The sequence below is a fragment of the Maniola jurtina genome, chromosome 7 (assembly GCF_905333055.1).
Source record: "Maniola jurtina chromosome 7, ilManJurt1.1, whole genome shotgun sequence".
NCBI classification, from domain to species: domain Eukaryota; kingdom Metazoa; phylum Arthropoda; class Insecta; order Lepidoptera; family Nymphalidae; genus Maniola; species Maniola jurtina.
The window spans coordinates 12,412,583-12,425,360 of record NC_060035.1 but is presented as its reverse complement, the minus strand read 5'-3'; the positions used below and the strand labels follow the sequence as shown (position 1 = coordinate 12,425,360).

General features: G+C 36.3%; 1 protein-coding gene across 6 annotated transcripts in view; it reads left to right on the top strand.

Annotated features, from left to right (window-relative positions):
- LOC123866653 (uncharacterized protein ZK1073.1) overlaps nt 1-12,778 on the top strand; it is a 57,406-nt gene that overhangs the window by 6,902 nt on the left and 37,726 nt on the right. For 3 of the 6 annotated variants that reach the window (XM_045908334.1, XM_045908333.1, XM_045908335.1), the window contains one exon: nt 558-771. The exons of 1 other annotated variant lie outside the window; for it this stretch is intronic. In XM_045908334.1, coding sequence (XP_045764290.1) covers nt 558-771 — 214 coding nt within the window. The remainder of the gene's footprint in view (nt 1-557; nt 772-12,778) is intronic. 2 more of the 6 variants (XM_045908337.1, XM_045908336.1) reach the window with 2 other exon arrangements.

The window sequence follows — 12,778 nt, the reverse complement described above, 5'->3', positions numbered from 1 at the left end:
AGTTTGGCACGCTACGCTATATGTATAATGCGGGTTCGAAAAATACTAAATCACGTAAAACTATAAGATAAGGCAAATGCTTATTGGAGTTGGATTGTGTTCAGGTAGTTAATAATAAGCTAAGTTTTTGCTCGCGTTCTGGTTACATCCTGTATATCTGTGGTCTGCCAGATTTCCGTTAAAATATTTCGTTTCTAAATTAGGTAATTTATTTATATAGTTTTATAGGTAAGATTTACATACAAAATCTTTAAATCCGTGTAATTAGTTTCTAGAACATGCCTGCAAAAGATTGAGTTTGATTGGTTAATATTCAAATTAGAACCAAACTGCAAATACCTACTTGTATGGATGCAATGTTTCACATTAATCGCCCTAAAAAGTATATAATTAAGAACCTAACTATCCAGTTAGATGCATGTTACAACTCTCTGATATTAACTTCATTTCACTCAGTTGAACTAACTTTCAATTAATCTCAATTAATTTTGTATTCGTTTCGTCAAAATAAAAACTTGGAATTGGAATCGTAATAATTGAAAAAAAAAAAAAAATAGACCAATGTTACGTCCAACCCTATTCCGCGGGCTGAGTCAAGACTCAGGGTCTGACTCGGCGGCCTACGAACTCGACAGGAGCCGGCGGGCTTCGCTCAGCGCTGAGCAACGGCGGCGGCTGAGCTTGCTCAGGACCTCGAGCATCCCGACCACGCTGAGTCCGGTGAGCCACATTTACCATTTGGTTCCCTGCCCGAGAAACTGTTGCAATCAGGTACTAGTTTAGTTTAGTTGTCCCCGTGTGATGTGCTGTGTCGTGCTGTGTTGTGCTAACGGTTTTATGTGTTGTTTGGTGTTGTATTTTGCCGTTTTTACAAAAATTGAGGAGCTGGCTAACAAAGCGGTGTATCTAATTATTGAAAATACTTTATTCTTAATCCGAACGTTTTTAACCAACCTGACTATGATTTTAAAGGACCTATTCAATGATATCTCACGTACCGAATTCCATCGACTTTCATTTTTTTATTTGTTCCAATATGCCATCTAGTGAGCGCCATATCGATTTTTCATAATTTTAATACCTTTAGTAGCACTTGGAAGATTAAGACAAATCATTTGGTATAACAATCATCAAAATCGGTCCACGCGTTTAGTCTCTAGAGCGCCACAAAGGAACAAAAAAAAACAAGTAATATTATATAGATTGATGAAAACATAACACTCTTCGCGTTGCTCAGTCATCTAAAAATTGCCTACATAACTATACTGAACTTGAGTGCAAAGTTCATGATTTATATCACTGAATACAAACTTGCGCTCAATTCTTTAATAAAAAAAAAAAAATTGAAAGCAAAATGACTTAAAACTGTGCTAAAATGAGTCCAAAGTTCGCGATTTCGATCAAAGCGGTACAATTACAGATCTCCATTCTGTTTTTGCTCTTCCTGAAAATATTTCGTGCACTTGCACCATTTTGTTCGTGAGCTCCCCAATTATTTTGTTCATAAATAAATATAGGACAGTTAAAAACTCATGTTTGTTGTCAGAGTACACCCGACTAGTAAGTGCCATAGGAACAGTCCCATTAGAATCTCGGACTGGTGCAATTATAATGTCGGGCTTACCTAGACAAAAACGTTTGTTTTAGTCCTCCTGTTATAGTGTTATTTTTATATTGAACGTTCATCAGTTATATATATACAACACATGTATTTTTGTTAGAAAAACTATAAATAAAACAATCCACACTGATATCACATTTACAAAAATTAAAACTAAAACTCGTCGAGCCAGTTACCTTGTCCTACCCAAAACCAGAACAAATTATGGCAGAAAAACCCTTACCTATGAAGGAGCTAAACTATACAATAAAATACCGGCACAGATAAAAAATGTACACTCATTCAATGCATTTAAAACTGAGTTAGCTGCTCACATTATGAGCAATTCAAGTTACTTCGATAAATGCATTGAATGAGTACTATTTATTTATGCAATAAAATGGCGAATAGTGTATTCTTAGAGTTAAGTTCTCATGTGAATGACTTTTCTATGTCTTTATGAGAATAAATATCTTTAAACCTAAACCTATTGAATAACTATCACTCACGATAAATTAAACGCTGGTTGGGTTTGTAGAATCAGCTAATTACTACAATTAATCAGCTAATTACTACAATGCTTAATAATTGGGAGTTTTCTCAAGAAAGACGCTGGCGCCTCTGCTTTGCCGGCGTGATTGCCTTAACTGTTGTTTACGAACCACCTCTAACAACTATTTAGGGCCTCTCTTTGACTTATCCAAGAGGAAATTTTCTTAGGTTGATTTGTTATTTCGCATAATAGACCTAGGTATGTGCTTGACTGCAATCACACTAAATAGCACCTAAGTGATGATGCAGCCTAAGGTCGAACGCGCCTGCCTAGAATCAGCTCCTTACTATAAAGTATAAATGCGTTAAAAAAAATTGCGCGAGTTATTTTTCCAGCGCGCCTCCGCTCTGCCAGTGTGCATACGCCTTATATATCACTAGCCGATGCCCGCGACTTCGCCCGCGTGGATTTAGGTTTTCCGAAATCCCATGGGAACTCTTTGATTTTCCGAGTAATTTTTTCTTCTAAAAAAATTTTCCGATAAAAAGTAGCCTATGTGCTAGTCCAGGATATTATCTATCTCCGTTCCAAATTTCAGCTAAATCCGTCTAGTAGTTTTTGCGTGAAGGAGTAAAAAACATATACACACACACATACTCACATACAAATAAACTTTCGCCTTTATAATATTAGTGTGAATAGTGTGATGGATTTCCGCAAAGTAACGCCTGCTTCTACACAACATTTAACTAAACTGTTGGCATAGGTCACAAAATACTGGGGCTCTTTCTGACTAATCCAAGAAGAAATTTTCTAAGGTTGGATTTGTTGGATAGCTACATGATTGTTTTTTTTTTTTAAAGAATATTAGCCATGCTAATCATGATCCTCCCCTTTCCCCTCCAATTAAGCGTAAAGCTTGTGCCAGGAGTGGGCACGACAGTAGTGCAACGGGTGGGGTTTGAACCACCGACCTTCGGAATTAAAGTCGGCTCCTCAACCGTTGAGCTATCGAGGCTCAATTTATTTGCGCCTTAGCGCAGTAAGATGCTAAAAGGTTTTCAGTATATCTATTCCCGCAGTAAAATCGGAACGCAGAAATAAAAACCTAACCGAATTATTCGGCAACTTAATTTTGTTGTCACGTAACGGATAAAAGCCTAATAAAAATGGAAATAGCATTTGAATCGAATGAATGTAGAGTAATACCTAATATCAAATAAAAATTTCTAAACCGTACCGATTGGTATATACCTATCCTGGGCATTTGGCTATACAATAATATATGTACCTACCTATATAAAAGGATAATTTCGACACCTCCCACGTAAGTTGTTGTAACCCCAAAACTACAACTTTTCAGTAGAGCGTTTTAAAGATATAAATTGAAATTAAAGCTCCATTTTTCAATATATTTTTGTGAAATTCGGTATTTAGTTATAGTTTACAGTACTTTAACATATTCTGAAAGATAATTTATAGAAATACTTCACATTTCTGAGATTTTGTTCATACAACATTTTACGGCGTGTATCATCTTTGTAAAATGTTGTATAAGATACTTACAACAAATTACGCTGGAAAAAACGGGTTGAGTGTCATCGTATGTGTTAAATACAACAGTGTACGTCGTTTAAAATTTAAAAAAAAAAGTAGTATGTGTAGTCCGATTCATCATTTCCAACCAATGGATGTCCACTACTGGACATAGGTCTCTTGTAGGGACTTCTATATGCCACGGTCTTGCACAACCTAAATCCAGTGGCTCCTTGTGATCGTTTGATGTCGTCTGTGCACCTAGTGGGAGTCTGTCAACGCTGCGCCTTACAGTGCGAGGTTCCAGCACCTTGGGACCTCAACGTCTATGGGTCCTTCGAATTATGTGCCCCGGCCATTTAAACTTCAGCTTCGCAACCCATTTATGGCGGTTACTCTGATTTTCTTACCGATATCCACATTCCAGATTCGATCACGTAGAGAAACTTCAAATATAGCTCTCTAATTGCCCGCTTAGTGACTCTGAACTTTCTTATGAATCTCATTATAATATGTGACCATATTATCTCGGATCCATAATATGTCATCACTGGTAACACGCACTGTTCGAAGACTAATTTAGTTTCCGTACGCTGCCGCCGAGTCGGATTCGTTGGCTGACCTGTTTCTTGAAATTGCACTTACCTACCTGGTCCAGGTACCTGTTCCAGGCTCACACTTTTCTATAATTTCGAGTGCAGAGCCCTCAACGATTACTGGGTGGGCCGAGACATAAGAATTAGACATAATTTTCGTCTTACTCATGTTCATTTTCAGGCCCATCTGTTGTGAAACTTTGCAAAGGTCATTGAGCTGTAAATGTAGAAACTCTGGGAAACCTAATGAGGTTTCCCAGAGTTTCTGCGATAGTGACTATGTCAACGACAAATCGAAGGTGAATTTCTTTTGATGTTAATGTCAAGTTCATTCCAATCCAAGCTTAAAGATAAGGACTTCTTCCAAAGCAGCGGTAAAGAGTTTCAGAGAATTACGTCTCAATGTGCACTCTGTCACTGCAATTGGACTGGCCTAGTCTGGTCCTATATGTCGACTGACATGGTGTTTTCGTACAGGATTCTATTTCAGCATTTGCATGAACAGGCAGTTGTTTCAGCATCTCAATAGCGACCTTAATACAGCCCCAGTTTCCACCAAATCAAAAACTTTCTCATAATTTGCAAACGCTTAGCAAAGAGGCAGATTATTATAATAGCCTTCAGTTATATTATGCATAACATGTCGCAGCTTATGAATGTGACCTATAGTGCTTAAGCTTTTTCAGAATCAAGCTTGTTAGGGATGCTGAAAGTCATCGAACTTATTATTGTGATGATTCATAATGACTTAAGATAACAACAGCTTATAGACATGGCTTAGCAGCGAGATGAGTCTATGACTCTTCTTGAGTAATGTTTGTAACTTTGTAATTTCGTTATGCAATGAACTAGATTAATTTGAATATAAGATTCACTAACCTTTTGTGCCCACATTGCAACAAATAAACCATTACTTATTATTTATTACGGCATTATCGCCATGACGGGTTTGAAAATCCCATCATGGCGATTGGAAAATCGCTGAAAGACCTTAAGTACTGGTTTGCCACCAGCTTTCAGGAATTCTACTGTGATTCTGATATCACCGAGCGAATTTTTATCCTTGAGTTGTTTGAGAGCCATACTTATCTCGTATAAACTGGCATCTGGGATATCTTGGGTATAGTGTCCCGTCAATTTAGCTCTGGGATCTTTAGCCAAATCTTCAACAAGTCTTTGTATTGTGGTGTATAACTTTCCATAGAACTAGTCCACTTATTTCAAGAGCTCAAGTTAGCTGAAATGAGGTGTTGTCAGTTTTTTGTCGTATCAGCAGGCCCTGTTTAGTAGACAGATCTTTCGTGAATACTTTTGAGTTCCTGTTCCGCTCTATGGTATCTTTAAAACGAAATTAAAGATCCATAAGTCACGTGTTTGTACAATAGAGATCTGCCAGTAGGTAGGTGCATCTGCTGAAGACTACAGTATCATTTCTGGCCTTTTTCTGGCCATGAGCTTTAAAATCATAAAAAATATTTGTTATTTTTGGACGATAGGCCGTAAAGAAATTGGACTCCACCACCTGGTAGGTTCTACCAACTTATTTCTTGGAAAAGTAGGCTCTGAAATAATATATTATAGTAGTGATTTTTTTGTTAATTATATGGTAACCTAGTGGTATGATGAGCCGAGTAGTTATTTCATTGACTAGCATAGGTTTACATCGCCATCAAACTAAATTTTAACATAGTTTTATTGTATACAATGTCGTATGTAAGAAAAACAAAAATGTCATAGCAACGTAAAATATAGCATGTAATCATACAACAAAATTTTGAGAAATAAATGCCGAAGTAAAATGTTGTATGTATCACTTAACACAAAATTTATTATAATTCTGCAACGTAAACGGTTGTATGTCATCATACAACACTGTTTTTGGGTGTCCTCAACGACGTAAATTGTTGTATGTAATCTATACAATAGTTTAGCTTGGCATAACTATTAAATTACTAAAATACGATAATGAAATAAAAAAATGAAAACACAACCGTGACATATCAGTGTCTTGAGTTACAAACATTTCATTTGAAGTCCGGCGTGATCTGTTGTATCTGTTACATACGAGGTGCAAACGTGCGACTTCACCCCACATAAAACGTTGTAAAGGTCGATACGATATTTTACGTCGTCCTCGTTTGAAAAATACAACATTATACGTCTCATAAGTACTTTAAAAAACAACATTTTTAGGATTTTTTTTAATTGAACATATAAAATAGATAAAAATAGACATCGTTATGTAAAAAACGCAAAATTGCAATTTTGTGGCTTACAACAACTTACGTGGGAGGTGTCGATTTGATTGTCTGTTTGACTGACGAAACTAGAGATTTTGATCGTTTTTCAAAAAAAATTTAAATAAATAATTATGGAACCGGCAGAATTCAGGCGGTAAGGGCCGATTTAGGAATCGTCAAATAACTTTTAAGTATCTGTGGAATAAAGACGTCTTGACAGATTTCCTATAAGTACAAAAACTGTCAAACCCTCTTTATTCCTCCGATAAAAGTTATTTGAAGATTTGATTCGTATAGAGTTAGCTTACATCACAGGATATAGGCTATTTTTTATCCCGGAAAATCGAAGGGTTCCGACGGGATTCTTAAAAGCCCATACGTTTAACCGATTTAAAGTTAGTTTACATCCCGGAAATAGACATAAGGCAACTTTTTATCACGGAAAATCAAAGGGTTCCCACGGGATTTTTAAAAACCACATCCACGCGGATGAAATTGCAGGCATCATCCAGTTATCCAACGCGGAATTGCAGGCATCATCCAGTTATCTATATTTCACTGAGTTTGATCTGTTAGTATTCAAATGAGAGCTAAACTACGTCCGTGTATGGAGCGCACTACCACCTCCTAATTATAATAATTACCGTAAAATATTATAAGGAAGCCGTACGATTACGCACAATCGGCTTTATTGACGAATATGTTGTGGCGGTTACAGGTTAGGTACGATGATTGTAGGGATTCAGCATTATGGTATTACGATACTTTGCCCCGCTTGCCAGCTAATAACGAAATACCTACTCCCTTAATCCGATTTATACCGAACACCTACTCGAGGGCATACCTATCTACTACAAATTGGCTACGTGAAGTGCTGGATCGTTCTAAGATACGAGAACATTGCTCAAAATTCATTAAAAAAAAATAGGATCAAGACTTTTCACTGAAAATTTGGATACCTAAACGCATGCTAAACATATTAATTGCAAGAACATTAATTGTGGTGTCTTTAGAAAACTTATGTAGGTACTTATACCAAATTGAAACTTAGTTCTTGAGCAATAGCATTGTGGTTTTAGTGCGATAAACTTTAAACATGACCTAATTAATATATAAAGGCCAATTACAAATTTTTTTGGAACATTAAGAATAAAACCTAAGTAAGGTGCCTTAGGTTAACCAAACAAGTTTTTTAAAATAATTCGGGATATGCTAAATAATATATATGTAAGGAACTATTAAATAGAGGGTCTTTCAAAATTCGTAAAATCAAAATCCGCTATTAGTTTTAAGTTTGCTAACCATATTAAATTATCGATTTAACTAAAAAAGTACGTCAGACGCTTGGTCAGACGTTTATGACGCCACATCTGTATATTTCATACAAGCAAGCGTTTCAAGTTTTATAAAAAGTCACTAATTTGACTAATAGTCATCATCCCTATTATATTATGTCAATGACATTAGATTATTTCTGTACCCACTAAGTAGTAAATACACAAACACAGCCAAATTAACTAAAACAATGTAACGCACGCACGTAAATTCCCGTTATAGACGCTCATAAAATGTTTAGTCTAAGGTTCGATATTTGGGTTACACAACCCGTCATACTAACGGCCGCGGCCTAAATGCAGAGAGATATTTTGTTCTAGAGATGCCGATGTTCTGTAAAACGGCCTCTATCAGTGGCTAAAAGCGTTAGAAATTATGATTACCGAGCGGTGATAGTCTGGTGGTTTAAACATCGGCCTGTTACTTGGAGGTCAGGGGTTCGAACCCGGGCATGCATTTCTATACGGTGTGTTCATATTACGTATATAGTTATTATATATCCATCACAGTGAAGGACTTATGCTACGTTTTGTCCCCGAAATTCAAAGAGTTCTCAGTTCTCACGGAATTCCTAAAAACTTAAACCCGTGTGGATGAAGTTGTGAGCATCATCTATTTAGAGTAGAGATAGCTTGCATTCTGAAAACAGATAAAAGTAGCCTACTACTTTTTACTCCAGGAAATGAAAGAGTTCCCACGGGATTTAAAAAAGAAAACTAAATCCACGCAGATGTTTTGATGTACCATCAAGTATTTGTTAATATTCTTTCGCGTATATGGCGTACTCGTTCAGTAATAAGTACTTACATTAAAATCTTAAAAACTCATTAAGTTTAGTTCGAAGGCGTAATGAGTTTAAGTAGAACTCGTTACGCCTTTGAATTATTTTGATTAGTCAATAGCAAAGCGTTGCGAGCTGAGTCCCTATGAAAAAGCAAATCGGATGGGTTTGAAACTAGCCGGGCTTACGTCGACTAAACACGTGAGTAAAGCCATAATACCTAATCTTTATTAATAAAGAACTTAGGAGGATATATTTGAATAAAGGTTAGATCATGATCCTACTCTACTATTTACGAGTATAACTCAAAGGCCCAATGCCATTATCTATTGGACCGCAAATCTTTGTCTGTTTGTTTGATAGACGTGTGTTTGCACCAAACAAAAGCTTTCTAATTAAGCACAATAAACAATTCAGTAATACTTTTTAGTGTTCGAATTAGTGTGAGTGGATTTTTTCGAAAGCATAGTGCTTGCTAATTTTGCGTAGACACGTGATGTTTCAATTTCATTTTTCAACGTAAAACTTGTGAACGGTCTTGCGTTTTCACTTTTCAGCATTTCAATCTTTTAATTTAAGTACTTTTATAATAATATCTACTATCTTATTAATAATCTATACTAATATTATAAAGAGGAAACCTTTGTATTTTTGTATTTTTGTATGTTTGTATTGAATAGGCTCAAAAACTACTGGACCGATTTCAAAATTTCTTTTACCATTACTTAAAGGGATTCTTCCGAATCCGTATAGGTTATATTTTATCCCGGAAAATAGATAGGATTTTTCGTGGTAGTGAAAATTGTGGAGTAAGGCGGGTCGCTAGTATTGAAATAAAATCAATAGATGATCAATAGATCAATGAGCTCCCTGGCGCAGTGGTGAGCGCTGTGGTCTTGTTAGTGGTAGGTCGTCGGTTCGATTCCCGGGAGGGGAAATTTGGAATTTTATGATTTCAAAATTTTCTTTGGTCTAGTCTGCTGGGAGGTTTCAGCTGTGGCTAGCTGTTACCCCGCCAGTAAAGCTTTGCCGCCAAGTGATCTAGCGTTCCGGTACGATGCCGTGTAGAAACCAAAGGCACCCAAAGGGGTATGGGGTTTAATAAAAACTGCCATATGGTAAAGTACGGATAGATGCCGCAGTGGGATAGATGCCACGCTTTCAAAAACCTAACTTCTATCCCCAAAAAAAATGGGTCTGCGAAAACTCACTTTATGCAAAACCAGTAATAAACAAAAATTAGTCGTAACGTTACATGAAAGATTAGGTACTAGCTATACTAAGAGGAATTATCTATACATATAATAAAATTGTAGAAAAGTGGTGTCTGTACAATGGACATATATAAAAAAAAGTAGCAGGGGTTGTTATTATATCGATGCCGAACCCGAAATTGTAATTAATTTTTTTTGTCTGTTTGTCTGTTTGTCTGTGTGTTTGTGCACGCTAATATCAGAAACGGCTTATTCGATTTAGATACGGTTTTGACTAATATATTGTAGTAAGCTTCACTTAACATTTAGTGTTTATTTCATGTCAATCGGTTCATAAATAAAAAAGTTATGTCAATTTAAAGAGAGTACGTACTACACGCCTCGCGCCTGAGCGTCCGTGGCTATATAAAGCGCGGTCACTATTCCACGCGAACGAAGTCGCGGGCACAGCTAGTTTAAATTAAATTAATAGTTTTTAAATTAGAACACTTTCTCAAAAAGTGGGGCATCTATCCGTACTTTACCCTCTCCCTTCTTCTTCTATACAAGGAAGTAAAAATGATAAATAGATGAATTTTTCCTTGCAAAAGTTTCCCCTTTGACAAATTATTGGTATTTAAACCCTTAGGTCGGTCGGGGTGAACCACCATTGTTTTATGAGTAAAAATAAGAACAGTTGTGATCGTTTACGATCAAATAAATACAGCCCGATCAAAGATTTCGAAAGTGGCGGACATGTGGCCGACACTCAAATAAATAGACCGACAAAACTTAACACCCGGCAGACGTTTTTAAATGCGTAGGTGCCTAAACAACGAATCGCGAATTTAATATTGTGTACAGTGCGGCACTTACAATTTTAGGATTCCGTACCTCCTAAACCACAAAAAAGCCGTAATATCCTAGGAATATGATTATTAGTAGATATTATTTTAACTTTGAAAATAATAATTATTATTTGTTCATGAACACATTTTTTTTTTGATGTAACCACAAATTCATGGTTTTCGGAATTTTTCCTTTACTTTTGCTAGAAGACCTACCTGCCAAATTTCATGATTCAAGGTCAACGGGAAGTACCCAGTACCCTAAAGATTTTTTTGAGAGACACGACAGACCGATTGACGGACAGACAGACAGACAGATAACAAAGTGATCCCATAAAGGTTCCATTTTTCCTTTTGAGGTACGGAAACTTAAATAAAGATAAAGGAGGATGAACTCTTATAGGATCACCTCGTTTCAAGGGAATTCAAACCTAATAGGGTACTTCTCGTTGAACTAAAATCATAAAAGGCAGGTATTACATAATATTATATTGTCTTGCGCAAAAGTAAAGGGAAAAATCTGCAAACCGTGACTTTGTGGTTACATCACAAGAAAATTAAAAAGTGTTATTTCTAGTACGATGATACGGAACCCATCATATGCGAGTACGACTCGCAGTTGACCGTCTAGTTACTTTCCTACGTCGCCGTCGATTGTTTACAGTCGTCACCTGCCAGTTTGAGTGTTTGGAATAATTTGGCAACTTGCGCGATTTGAAAGTGTTTGTCCGTTTGCACACGATTATCTCGTAATTAACTAAAGGTGGGACTTCTTTGGTGCGTAACATGAATGCAACTCATAGACGCGTGCACGCAACACAGCTGCATTAGTATGACTTGCATTGTTTTGCGCGCACTAAAAATATGTGTTCTATAATAAAATTAATATTGTAGGTATTAATATATTAATTTTATTATGGATAAGTGTAAATTAAAAATTTATAACACCCCCGACAAGTGAAGGTTACAATAACTAGAAAAGAGCTGATAACTTTCTAACGGCTGAACCGATTATCTTGGATTATAGCTAAGAACACTCTCGATCAAGCCACCTTTCAAACAAAAAAAACTAAATTAAAATCGGTTCATTAGTTTAGGTGCTACGGTACCACAGACAGATACACAGATATACAGATACACAGACACACAGATACACAGATACACACTTTAAACTTATAACACCCCTCTTTTTGGGTCGGGGGTTAAAAATCAATTTTTGTATTGATTGCAAAGACATGTTGATTGTTTACAACAGTCTGCCAGCTAGAGTATAGGTAGATATTATTTGGCAATAATAGAGCTGTAGTGTTGGCACTCAGTAAATACTAGGCTAGATACCGACTGTAATACCTAATTAAGTTCTAAATACTTCTCTAATGCCTTGGAGAGCCGTGTCGGCCCCGATTTTTAACCCACGACCCAAAAAGAGGTGTGTTTGACGTGTGTATTTGTCTGTGGAATCGTAGCTCCTAGACTAATGAGCCGATTTTAATTTAGTTTATTTTGTTTGAAAGATGGCTTGATCGAGAGTGTTTTTAACTATAATCCAAGAAAATCGGTGCAGCCGTTTGAAAGTTATCAGCCCTTTTCTAGTTACTGCAGCCTTCACTTGTCGGGGGTGTTATAAATTTTTAATTTACACTTGTCATTGAAATAAATGTATAGAGGTCGGCGTATGTAAATATTTTAAAATATTCTTGTCACGGTCTCTTTCAACCCGAAGCTCTCACAAAGAAATCATGTACCACTCAATCATCACGTTTAAAAAAACTTATTTCAAATAGGTGCGAAAAAATAAACACGACGAGCAAGGCCGCGTTATTTTGATGTCTATTAGGGAAGTTATAAATAGACAAAGTCCTGTCTCGTAGCTCAATTGGTATTATGATGCGAGTTTGCTAAAATTGGGGCTACATTGAGCTCAATCCTGTGTAGGTAGTAGGCACTAGAGGTGTCAAATATGGTTAGATTCCTATATCATAATATTAATGTTTGTTACAGAAAAATATTGAATATTTTTTACGTTAAAATATATTAATATCAAAAAAAAAAGCCGCAAGCAGAAACTTGCATGCAAACGATTTTCAACCTTATTGACATATTTCAGAAAACCACATATTAGCACTCTATGAATAATACTGAGCAAGAATATGACA